The following is a 13,427-nucleotide window of genomic DNA, read 5'->3' as shown; positions in this document are numbered from 1 at the left end:
TACAAACTCAGGAAACGGCTACCTGAAAATACTTTGCTATTTTCTTATAGCCTTCTCCTGCTTTGTGGGCATCATTTATTTTAATTTTCAGAGTGCTAGGCAGCTGCTTAGAGGAGCCCATGGCTGCTGATTGTTGGGACAAGGTTTGAGGAGTCAGGATATTTATAAAGCTTTGAAATTTGCATCACTTGGCCTTTCCTAACGATGATTGTGAACAAGTCATAGCCCTAACAAGCTAATTAAGGTCTGAGACCTTGGTAAAAGTTACCTGAGAGCACAAATCTCTTGGGGTGCCCAAACTTTTGCATGGTTCTCCTTTCCTTTTTTTCACTCTAAAATTGTACAAAACAAAAATAATACACTAATCTTGCTTAAAATACTGAAAAGAATGTTTCATCTTTCACTTTATGACTTTTGGAGATCAGTTCATTTTCTACTCACTTAACTATTCACAGTAACAGAAATTTTGACCAGGGTTGCCAAAACTTTTGCATGCCACTGTATTGGAGAAGAATACTTTTTATTTTAATGTTATCTTTTTCCACGCTAGAGACAATGATTTACTATATTAGAGGCACTTTATACATGGAAGTTCTACATGTTCGAATACAGTTTCGTTTTTACATGTCAGCCAAGCAGGCAAATGACTAAAACAAGGAAGTTAATTCTATCAATATTTTATGCATTTAAAATAGCATCTATAAAACAGATCTTTAATAATTAAGTGCAGGGGATATAAACATTGCTATTTTCTTCCAGCTACCATTGGAAACTCTGAACATTGCAACATCATATTTAAACACAATCTTTGTTCATAGCTTTAAATGTAACATTATTTGGTACTTCAATATTTTAATCCATTTATTCTGTTCAGGTGATCAATATAACAAAAAACCTCATATCATTTGTGAAGAAGAGACATCTCAAGCTTTCCAATTTTGTCTGGTTGAGCCTTGTATTTGATACTTTCTCTGTGATCTGTAATTAAGCAAACAAATTTGTTACTATTTTTAGCATAGCACTTTAAACATGATGCTCACATTTCTTGAGAAGACCTCAGTAACTGTCATCTAACAGTGCTGTCTGTTAATTGTTTATATATATATAAAATTATTTGTGGTTTTCCATTGTTAAAATTTAAAGAAAAAAATTACATTGCAAAGAAAGTCAAATTGTACTTTTTCCAGAGTATATTTCTCAAGTGATCACAGAGTTCTTTCCATTTATAGCGTTTGATGTTGAAATGACTAATTCCTTAACAAAGTTAATTATGAAACAAAGTACTTTGTTTTCATAGGAGAGCATGTCTTTCTGGGGCAGTTTCCCAGGATTAATCACTTTGGCCTTAAAAACAGGTAACTGATTTGAAGTTCTCAGATACTGATCTAAAGAAGTGCTGAACACTATTGGCTCAAACGATCATTTCTTTTAACAGATTTAAGAATCAAGACAATAATAAGGTGTAAATAGGGGAATGGCAATATAAATAAAATACTACCATTTTTTCACCAGGCATTTTAAGTGGAGATATACAGACAAATCATCATTACCTTACAGTGACAAACGTTCATTCTTTGCTGGAAAGCAAAAGCAGAAATAGATACCAATTATTATTTAAAAACAGCTCAAAAACCAGGATCCCCTCATTGACTCTTCTACAAGCAGCCAACATTATCAATAAACCCTCCCACCCCAATCGCTTCTCTCCTCTTTCATTCCATACAAAAGCTTGAAAGCTCAAGAACAGCTACTGTCTCACTGTTGAAAGACTCCTCAAGGCCTTTAGTATGATAAAGATGAACTTTGCATTAGTAGCATATTCAAGAACGATGACCCACAAAGTAACTCTTTAACTGAATACTCTACATTACCACAAGAAGTTCATAAAGCATCAGTGTTTAATAAAATGTCCAAGCACTCTGTCGGTGAATCGTGTAACAATCTCAAAGCAGTATGGCAGAAGGATCTTGAAAGCGATATTGAAGATAATGAGTGGTCAAATACTTTATCAAATGTGGGTAGACATATTAGGGAAGCGAGAGGGAAATTTATTCAGTATAAGATAGCACACAGATATTATTGGACACCAACTAGACTGTACAAAATGGGGATTGTTGATAATAATTTATGCTGGAAATGTGAAAATGAGGTGGGCACATATTTTCACATGATTTGGGAGTGTTCCATGGTTCGTCCATTTTGGTGTAAAGTTCTTGATCTGTTGGGGAATTGGTCGGGTTCCACACTGCCCTTGTGCCCACGGCTTTATCTCTTGGGTGATAGGACAATGATACCTAATGTAAACAATGACAAATTTACTATTTTAAAGGTGGGTCTCATCACAGTTACAAGAATTATATTGCAAAACTGGAAAAAAACCAGATGTCCCACTGTGAAGGAATGGACTGAGGAAATGATTAAGATTTCATCATATGAACGCATGTTGGGAAGAATTAACAGTGAGGGAAAAGTGCAAGACAGGTAGGATCAATTTTGGTTGTATGTGTCATAAGGGGGGCATTGATGGTGGACCCAAATGCAAGACACAGATACTGAAGTACTAGGAACAGGACTAGGTGTGCCAAGAAAGCAAGTGAAGTGGGGAAGAAATGACACTGGACAAGACTAGGATATAGGGTCTGGGCTAGGACTAGACTAGGAAAGCGGGACCTGGACGAGGAACAAGGAACTTGGAACCTGGACAAGGACTCCGAGCCAGAGACTGGACAGGGACCCGGAACCTGGGTCTTGACTCGGGCTCAGACTCCGGATCTAGGCGAGGACAAGACGTGGCAAGGCAACAGGACTGGACATGGCGGTAGGACGCGGGACTCCTGGGCAGGATGCAGGACCAGAACAGGATGAGGACACAAAGCTAAGACTTGGACTTGGGAGACAGGGACGCAGAACACCGAGCCTTGGTAATCTTGGGAGACAGGAACGCAGAACACAGAGCCTTGGTAATCTTGAGAGACAGGAAAGCAGGGACATGGAACACAGAGCCGGGACCCCTCCTTGGGAACAGGACTTAGGGCCGGGACTTGTACACGGAACACAGAGACAGGACCCCTCCTTGGGAACAGGACTTGGGGCCGGGGCTCTACACAGAGTCAGGACCCCTCCTAGGGAGCAGGACGTAGGGCCGGGACTTGTACACAGAACACAGAGAGACAGAGTTCTCAACACAAGGTAGTGGCAAATGGCTGGACCTACCTAGCAAAGGCGTGGACACAGAGACGGTTCCCAACACAAGGTAGCGGCAAATGGCCGGACCTACCTAGTGAAGGTATGGGCACAGAGACAGTTCCAAACAACGATAGGCAGTTCCTTATCTAGACACTAGACACAGCTAGGCTCCGGTCTTGCTTCAGCGGTAGAATTTGACAGCGATACAGGTGAGGACACAGGCAAGAGTTCAGGCAAAGGTTGCAGGCAAGGCTTCAGGAGAAAGGTGAGGGGAAGAGAAGGGAAGAGTCCAGTAACCAGAGGCTGAATCTTGAAGCTATTTATGAAGCCAGCCCAAATGAGAATCAGGTGGCTCAACGGAAACTGGGGAAAACTGGAAAACCTGGAATAAGATATAATGGACCGGACTGTGAACCGGAATGTGGACTTCATGGACCGGACCATGACAGTACGTTAATTTAAACTTAAATTAGAACTTCTTTCTGTCTCTAAGTTTTATTTGTTTTCCTGCCATGGGATGGCTGTGTAAATTTGCTGCACTGTATCTGCTCTGTGATATGTTGTGCTGCTTGTAAAATAAGAGTAAATAACAATAAAAATTTGAATTAAAAAAAAGATGTACTTTGCAATTTACCTCATTGTAGCCCTTTGCACCTCATTGTCTTTCTGCACTGCCCTTTCTCAGTAGCTGTCACACTATATTCTGCATTGTACCTTGATGTACTTACATTTTGAAACAGTCTGTTTCAATAGCATGTGGAACAGTTTTTCATTGTATCTCAGTATATGTGACAATAATAAACCAATTACATCTCATTTGAATGACAACTGAATTGCTGAGTTTGCTTGTGTTACATACCCCGTCTTATGACCATGATGTAATGGTTTTGTGATGGTGGGGTGATATAATTTTCCCACCAGTGTGCAGTCACATGATGTAATGTTCCCGCCGATGTGAGGTCATGTGATGACATGTTCACAACAGGTATAAAAGAGAGACCCCTGGTGTGATGCAGTTAGTTTCAGTTGAGTTGTTGCTTGCTTCGTTAGTTACTCCGTTATGCTGCATATTCGTCTCATGACGCAGTTTCGTTTTAAAGTGGAGTTCTACTTTCTATTGTAAGGTAAAATCGTTGTGCCGGCAGTTTCACGAATCATTGCCAGCTTTGTTGGTGTATCTTTGAATTACCTTTACAGTAGTATTGAAGAGTGAAAACCTTATTAAAGGACGGGAACCTGAAGGATCGGAATAAAGTTGGAGTCGTTCGGTGGTTTAATGGAGGATCGACCTTATTGAGGATTAATTCAGAATATGGTGACCTGTATCTGAGATAACTCCTGCAAGAGCAGGGAAGGTTGTGCAGTGTTCACTCTCCAGGAAAAGGTCAGTTCCTTTAAGCCGTTTTATTTCCTTCGTCGTGAATCCTTTGGAGAATCAGCAGTAACTCCATGTCTTTGAAGAAATCCGTTTCCAAAGAAGTCCCTCCTTATTGACTGTGTAAGTCACTTGGACTTCTGAATTTACCATTTTAAGACTGTTTGAATTAACCACTTTAAGAACTGCTTTCGAATTTATCCTTTTAAGAACTGTTCCAGAGTGGCCGTATAGCAGTTAACTTCCGGTTAAGTTAGTCGTCTGAATACTTTTCACTATTGTTGAGGAGAGTTTAATAAATGTTTGTTTGTTTTTTTATAAAACCTGACTCCATTGATAATTCATTGTTGTCGGTCACGTGACACTTGCCATGATAGAAAATGCCGGTTGTACTCAGCAGGTTGACCAGTGGAGAGCAAAATAAGAGCTAACATTTAAGATTATCTGAACGAAAGTTTAGAGACTTTCTATCAACTTCTAAGTTTTAATGGCCGTCGGTTGGGAACTGATTTATTACGGTAGATAATCCTGGTTATGCTATGAACAAATGAGAAATTGCAAAGCAGACTAAGCAAGTGAAGCTTGGACCTTATTCTGTATATTTCACAGAATAAAAGATCCTAAATGAAGGTTATGCCACGTTTCTCTTTCAGTTTTTACAAAACAAAGAAAGATCAGGGAATCTGTCCATTAACTTATTTCCATTTTACTTGTGTCCTAGAACATGAAAACATTTGGTATTAAGAGTCAGGACTGAACTTGCTTTATTCATTAATTGATCATAATAATTTCAGCTATCAAACTCCATTCTAGACTGGAGGTCCAATCAATTGTTTTTAAATTACAAATGCTGATGCTTATAGGTTGCTAATCATCAACAACTGTTCACAAGTGTGAAGTTTAGGCTTTGATAGGACCGCTCAGTTCCAGACCTCCTTTCAATCTCGGCCCAAATATAACAAAAGAATTGAATTTCAGAGGTGAATTACTGTTCTTGATTTCATGCCACATCTGGTTCAGTGTGACTCAATGAACCCTGGCAAAATGTACGTCAATGGAACTTGAGGAAAAAACTCTTCAGTTGGTGTATTCATATCCTTGCACTAAGTTCAGAAGTAACTATGTTCACTTATCATTGTGCAATATTCGATCTGATTTTCAGCTTCCCAGTAAATACAAAAGCCTTTGCCTGCATGCAACAAAACCTGAACAACATTCATAGATGGGCTGAAAATTGGTTAGGAATATTTGCCTTGCACAAGTGCCAAATAATAATCTTCTTCAATATGAGAAACTCTACCCTCAACATTCATTAGCATTAATATCTACTGGGGCCCACTATTCTGAGGTTCACTGCTGACCAGAAACCTAAATAGATTCATTACCTCAATATTGTGGCTACAAAAATACAAAGGCTGGGTATCCTGGCACCCCAGGATCTTTCTGCTAACCATAAAGGTCACAGCAGAATTGTGATGAAACACTCTCCCTTTGTCCAACTCCAACCACACTTAAGTAGCTTGATGCCATCCTGCACAAAACTATCCATTTGATTGGCATGCAATACATCATTCTAAACATTTACTCCATCTATCAGAGCTCCGTAATTATTTATCAGGTCTACTGCAATAATACCACTCAGTTGTATGACCTCAGGCACCAAAAAGGGCAAGATCAACAGGACTTGTCACTGGGTCTAAACCCTGACAACTTCCTATCCAATGCCACTGTTAGAATACCTTCATCAGAGGGATTGCAGAAGTTCAAGAAAGTGGCTTAACCATCACTTTCTCAAGGGCCATTAGAAATCAGCAACAAATGCTGGCCTTGACACTGGAATCTTCAGTGAATAATTGAATAAATAAAGAAAATACCTCTCAGATTCCACTCAAAAGAATAGACTGAGATAATTTCGTATAACATTGATCTTGCACAGAAACTAGACACTGTTGCTACAGAAAAGGAACAAACTGATGCTAAGATAATAAATGCTTTAGGGTGCTAATTCTTGGCATAACTAACTTGGATGAACATCTAGGTGTTGTACTGGAGAGTGCCATGCATAAAATCCTCATGATCACCGGGCGCTCTGTCTGCAGGGCTGATCTGGAACTTCCTATTGCATCCCACTTTAATTCTCCATCTCACTCCTACTCTGGCATGTCTGTCTGTGACCCCTTCCACAGCCATTATGAGGGTCCACATAAACTAGAGGAGCAATATCTTATGTTCTGTCCAGACAGTTTGCAACCTTCTGGAATGAACACTGAATTTTCCAGCTTCAGGTAAACTGTTCTCTCATTCTTTCCCATTGTTCTGCTTAAGTCCTTTCTTCATTTCTTTTCTATAAAATGGTTCCCTAATGGCCAGTGCTCGTGCCTGTCTCCATATGGTTTTCCTTCTTACACTTCATTCCTCCTCACAGTTCAGCTTTGAAAACTGACAACTCTCTTTTCCTCCCCCAGTTCTGAGGAAGGATTCCTGACTAGAAGCACTAACTGGTATCTCTTCCACAGATGCTGCTTGACTAGCTGAGTTCTTTCAGGATTTTCTGTTTTCGTTTAAGGTTCCTGCATCTGTTTAATTTGTTTTCTCCCTGGAATGCTCATCAACAGGTCCAAAAACAAAGGGTCATTGTTATCTAAGTTCAATTTGGACAACGTTGTCTAGTGAGTGGAATGAGGCAGTTTGAGGCAAAACTCTAGAACTTGCTGCTCAATAAGCTTTTTGTAATGGTGCCTGATTTCTCCTTTAGATTTAGTAGACCACCTGAAGTTACTGTCCTATTGGAATGCATATGTTCTAAGTTTATTTCTGAGATTGGTTGGCCGTTCCAAACTAGGGAGGTATTTTAATATGTTAAGTTTTAAATATTACACACAACCTGCCTAAACCCAAAATGAACTTTGACAAAATGGATCTCAATGTTTCAGCAAAATATAGTTGGAGATTGGAGGTAAATGTGATAATTCAGTATTCAGTCTTCAAACTGTTTTTCTTTCTTTTGCACCTCCCTTTCTCTCACTCAATACTTTCTTTCCCCTATTAATTTTGTTTCTTATACTTGATTGGACAGTATTGTGTCTTCTAGATCTGACTCCGTGTGCCGCAGTACAAATTCTTCATTTCAATAGCTACGCCGTTGCTTGCCATATTCTCATAGGGTCCAGGTGCTATGCACAGGGTAGTGGTATTTTTGGGCGTACTAGCAACAATTTGCTCTAGGAACCTCCTCCAAGCCACATGGGAGGCTAATAAACCAGAGATTCTAATAGCAAAACCCCAGCTATGTAAATAGAGTTACACCAGCTATGAAGCACTGAAACGTGGCCCGGTTAGCTCTGAATATAGTTATTTGTGCTCTCCTACTTACATTAACAGCCCCAGTGCAAACTCAAGATGGTGTGTATTGCTAGCTCAATAAAGAACAGAAAAGAGGAAATTTAGGAGGCTTACCTTTTCTTCGATGCAGTTTAATTAAATATCCGATAAAAGGCAGGGAAAGTAAAGCCGAGGCCCCTCCAGTGCCAATGGCCACCTTGGTTACAAATTGGTTTTGCTGTATATCTAGAATAAAATAAAGAGATATGATGTGGGACTGTGCAGACCGAACAGAAAAGTCAGGACTCAGCTGTTGATTAAAAAAATCAAGTCAAAATAAATGGTTGCTCCTGCCGCATAAATTATTAGAAATAAGGGTCTGATTACTTCCAGAAAACAAAGGTAATAGATAATTCTGGTGGACAATCAGAATCGTATTGCAGAGTAGAAATAGCAAGTACATAGGACTTAGAACAGTGCAGCACAGGGACAGGCCCTATGGTCATGATGCTGTGCCAAGCAATATAAACCTACTCCACAACCTTCTAACCCTTCCCATTTTTCTTGCATCCCTCTGGTACAGGACATACATTTAAATTGAGAGGGGGAATGTTTAAAGAAGACGTAAGGAATTTATTTTTGCACAAAGAGCGAAGGCTTCCTGTGTTGCACTGTGAGATGTGGTGGATGGATGCAGATATGACAGAGGCGGTTAGACAGACACGGAATAGGTAAGGAATGCAGGGATGTGGATATGTACAAGTTGTTTAATTTTGCATTGTGCTTGGCACAGGCATTGTGTGGGGCAAAGTCATTGTTCCTGTGCTATACTGTTCTATGTGCCTGTGCCACGTGACAGTGAGCACTGTATAGGAATAGAATGAGGTGGAGGATAAATGTGTGGCTGAGGGGTTGGAGCAGGGGGCAGGGATTCAGATTTCTGGATCACTGGGACCTCTTTTCGGGCAGGAGTGACCTGTACAAAAAGAACAGGTTGCACGTGAATCCCAGGAGGACCAATGTCCTGGCCGGGAGGTTTGCTAAGGCTTTTGGGGGGAGTTTAAACTAGGATTGCTTGGGGGTGGGACCCAAACTGAAGAGACAAAGGAAGAGGCGGTTGGTTCACAAATAGAGAAAGGTTGGAGACAGTGCGAGAGGGAGGATAGGCAGGGGATAGAGAAGGGATGCGCTCAGACCGATGGTTTGAGATGTCTCTATTTTAATGCAAGGAATATTATGAACAGAGTGGATGAGCTTAGAGCGTGGATCAGTACTTGGAGCTATGATGCTGTGGCCATTACAGAGACTTGGATGGTTCAGGGGCAGGAATGGTTACTTCGATTGCCAGGCTTTAGATATTTCAGAAAGGACAGGGAGGGAGGCAAAAGAGGTGCGGGCGTGGCACTGTTGACCAGCGATAGTGTCATGGCTGCAGAAAAGGAGGAATACATGGAGGGATTGTCCATGGAGTCTCTGTGGGAGAAAGTTAGGAATATGTGGGGGCCAATAACTCTGCTGGGTGTTTTGTATAGACCACCCAATAGTAACAGGGACATCGCAGAGCAGATAGGGAGACAGATTCTGGAAAGGTGTAATAATAACAAGGTTGTTGTGGTGGGAGATCTTAATTTCTCAAATGTCGATTGGCATGTCCCTAGAGCAAGGGGTTTAGGTGGGGTGGAGTTTGTTAGGTGTGTTCAGGAAGGTTTCTTGACACAATATGTAGATAAACCTACAAGAGGAGAGGCTGTACTTGATCTAGTATTGGGAAATGAACCTGGTCAGGTGTCAGGTCTTTCAGTGGGAGGCATTTTGGAGATAGTCATCACAATGCTATCTCCTTTACCATAGCATTGGAGAGAGATAGGAACAGACAAGTTAGGAAATCGCTTAATTGGAGTAAGGGGAAATATAAAGCTATTGGGTAGGAACTTGGAAGCATAAATTGGGAACAGATATTCTCAGGGAAATGTACAGAAGAAATGTGGCAAATGTTCAGGGGATATTGTGTAAAGTTTTGCATAGGTACGGTATGTTTCAATGAGACAGGGAAAGGATGGTAGGGTATGGGAACCGTGATGTACAAAGGCTGTGTAAATCTAGTCAAGAAGAAGAGTTTATGAAAGGTTCAAAAAACTAGGTAATGATAGAGATCTATAAGATTATAAGGCTAGCAGGAAGGAGCTTAAGAAAGAACTTAGGAGAGCCAGAAGGGGCCATGAGAAAGCCTTGGTGGACAGGATTAAGAAAAACACCAAGGCATTCTACAAATATCTGAAGAGCAAGAGGATAAGGTGTGAGAGAGTAGGACCAATCAAGTGCGACAGTGGAAAAGTGTGTATGGAACTGAAGGAGATAGCAGAGGTACTTAATGAATACCTTGCTTCAGTATTCACTATGGAAAAGGATCTTAGCGATTGTAGTGATGACTTACAGTGGACTGAAACGCTTGAGCATGTAGATATTAAGAAAGAGGATGTGCTGGAGTTTTTGGAAAGCATCAAGTTGGATAAGTCACCAGGACCGGACGGGATGTACCCCAGGCTACTGTGGGAGGCGAGGGAGGAGATTGCTGAGCCTCTGGTGATGATCTTTGCATCATCAATGGGGACGGGAGAGGTTCTGGAGGATTGAAGGGTTGCAGATGTTGTTCCGTTATTCAAGAAAGGGAGTAGGGATAGCCCAGGAAATTATAGACCAGTAAGTCTTACTTCAGTGGATGGTAAGTTGATGGAGAAGATCCTGAGAGGCAGGATTTATGAACATTTGGAGAGGCATAATATGATTATGAATAGTCAGCATGGCTTTGTTAAAGTTAAGTCGTGCCTTAGAAGCCTGATTTAATTTTTTGAGGATGTGACTAAACACATTGATGAAAGTAGAGCAGTAGATATAGTGTATATGGATTTCAGCAAGGCATTTGATAAGGTACCCCATGCAAGGCTTATTGAGAAAGTAAGGAGGCATGGGATCCAAGGGGACATTGCTTTGTGGATCCAGAACTGGCTTGCCCACAGAAGGCAAAGAGTGGTTCTAGACAGGTCATATCCTGCCTGGAGGTCGGTGACCAGTGGTGTGCATCAGGGATCTGTTCTGGGACCCATACTCTTTGTGAGTTTTATAAATGATCTGGATGAGGAAGTGGAGGGATGTGTTAGTAAATTTGCTGATGACACAAAGGTTGGGGGTGTTGTGGATAGTGTGGAGGGCTGTCAGAGGTTACAGCAGGACATTGATAGGATGCAAAACTGGACTGAGAAGTGGCAGATGAACTTCAACCCAGATAAGTGTGAGCTGGTTCACTTTGGTGGGTCAAATATGATGGCAGAATATAGTATTAATGGTAAGACTCTTGGCAGTGTGGAGGATCACCAGGATCTTGGGGTCCAAGTCCATAGGACACTCAAAGCTGCTGCGCAGGTTGACTCTGTGGTTAAGAAAGCATAAGGTGCATTGGCCTTCATCAATCATGAGATTGAGTTTAGGAGCCAAGAGGTAACGTTGCAGCTATATAGGACCCTGGTCAGACCCTACCTGGAGTACCGTGCTCAGTTCTGGTTGCCTCACTACAGGAAGGATGTGGAAACCATAGAAAGTGTGCAGAGGAGATTCACAAGAATGTTGCCTGGATTGGGGAGCATGCCTTATGAGAATAGGTTGAGTGAACTCGGCCTTTTCTCCTTGGAGCGACCGTGGATGAGAGGTGACCTGATAGAGGTGTATAAGATGATGAGAGGCATTGATTGTGTGGATAGTCAAAGGCTTTTTCCCAGGGCTGAAATGGCTAGCATGAGAGGGCACAGTTTTAAGGTGCTTGGAAGTAGGTACAGAGGAGATGTCCGGGGCAAGTTTTTATGCAGAGAGTGGTGAGTGCATGGAATGGGCTGCATGGCGATGGTGGTGGAGGCAGATACAATAGGGTCTTTTAAGAGACTCCTGGACAGGTACATGGAGCTCAGAAAAATAAAGGGCTATGGGTAACCCTAGGTAATTTCTAAGGTAAGGAAATGTTCGGCACAGCTTTGTGGGTTGACGGGCATGTATTGTGCTGTAGGTTTTCTATGTTTCTATGTTCTACAGTGCAGTTCGAAAGCTAAAAGAGGACATATTTTCCACCAATTACAAAAAAAAGTCCATAATGATAACATTTAAACAGCTGTCATTACAGCCACTTGCTCATCAATGTTTTAATATGCAGGTATTTGAAACATTAACTTGTTACCATCAAAAAATGTGAAGACGAATTGAGATCACAATCAATCTACTTGAGGAACTCATTGGGTCAAGCAACATCTTTGGAGGGAAAGAATTTGCCAAAGTTTTGGAGTGTGACCCTGTATCGGAACAAATAATTCCTGAGACAGGATCTCATGCTGAAATATCGATAATACCTTTCTCCTAACAGATGCAGCTCAACCTGCTGAGTTCCTCTAATAGATTGTATTTTGCAGTCTCTTTGTTTTTTACACTATTTCTGAAAACATATACTGATGAAAACATCAATACTTTTTGGCATTCCAGTATGACCCAACACTCATTAAACAAAACTACCTTCACAGGTTGGTATGGGTGACGACCACCTTCCAGAGCTGTCACACTGCAGACTCTCAGACCCGTTCAATGAGAACCCTGCTGCACAGCTATAAACGCAGACCGAGCGGAAAGTGAGGTCTCCACCTACATGCGAACAGTTCTGATATCCATTCTTGGGAAGCTTTGGAACCTCACACCTTACAGCTGAAGCAAAAAGATAAAAATTGAGTAATAACTGCACATGCAAAACATGGCGCAGTGACATACATTATGTGGACAAACCTGCAGCACATTATATTTGCAAATCTCACAAACAAGAGGGTAACTGGAGGATAACCTGCACTTCATTGCATTGGGTATTTTACCATTAGCTCCCACATGGGCAGATGCAAGGCACAATGTAACTAAGAGCTCATTCATAGAACATTCTCATTGCACCCAACCCTCATGACTGCACTGGAGAATCACTCTGGTCCATTCATGCTATGATTATTCCCAAGCTCTCAAATGAAATTGGCATCACTTATCATATCTTAAACACTGGCTTGCACAAAATTAGGTTTCCCATAAACTAGCACAATATCTTACAGAAGGAAAGGTTTTCTTAAACTGTGTTAATAAGTGGAACACTTCAATTTGAAATCTCCAGTGCTGTCATAGACTGTTTTAATGCTATTTGTTTTCTGATACTTACGGACATTTAAGAATAGTCAACCACATAAGTAATTAAAAAAACTAGAAATTTATAAATGTACTTCAATGCAAGTTTAATGAATAAGGAAAGTAAGACTGCTATTTCTCCTGATCCCCACATAGTCAAAAGATAAACTTTCAAGACAAACATAAAGCTAGAACATTCCTAGTCAGGAACCTCGATTTGTTATTCTTTGAATTACTGTATAACAACACATATTCTCATCTCCCACATCTGTGAAAGTGACAACTTGCCAGGGGACGTTTGAGGCAGTGTAATCGTTATCAATTTGAAGGAATGAGAGAAATCCAGTTGTGG

General features: G+C 41.0%; 1 protein-coding gene across 2 annotated transcripts in view; it reads right to left on the bottom strand.

Annotated features, from left to right (window-relative positions):
• Positions 1–474: 474 nt before the first annotated feature.
• The window catches only part of LOC140206015 (E-selectin-like), a 43,489-nt gene continuing 30,536 nt past the window's right edge, over positions 475–13,427 (bottom strand). For both annotated transcript variants that reach the window (XM_072274041.1, XM_072274042.1), the window contains 4 exons: positions 12,434–12,619; positions 8,018–8,128; positions 1,551–1,577; positions 475–978 (listed from right to left, as the gene is read on the bottom strand). In XM_072274041.1, coding sequence (XP_072130142.1) covers positions 1,552–1,577; positions 8,018–8,128; positions 12,434–12,619 — 323 coding nt within the window. In that variant the 3' untranslated portion in view covers positions 475–978; position 1,551. The remainder of the gene's footprint in view (positions 979–1,550; positions 1,578–8,017; positions 8,129–12,433; positions 12,620–13,427) is intronic.

The sequence above is a fragment of the Mobula birostris genome, chromosome 12 (assembly GCF_030028105.1).
Source record: "Mobula birostris isolate sMobBir1 chromosome 12, sMobBir1.hap1, whole genome shotgun sequence".
In the NCBI taxonomy this organism is placed as follows: domain Eukaryota; kingdom Metazoa; phylum Chordata; class Chondrichthyes; order Myliobatiformes; family Myliobatidae; genus Mobula; species Mobula birostris.
The sequence above is the reverse complement of the archived record's forward strand: the minus strand, read 5'-3'. Positions and strand labels throughout refer to the sequence as shown.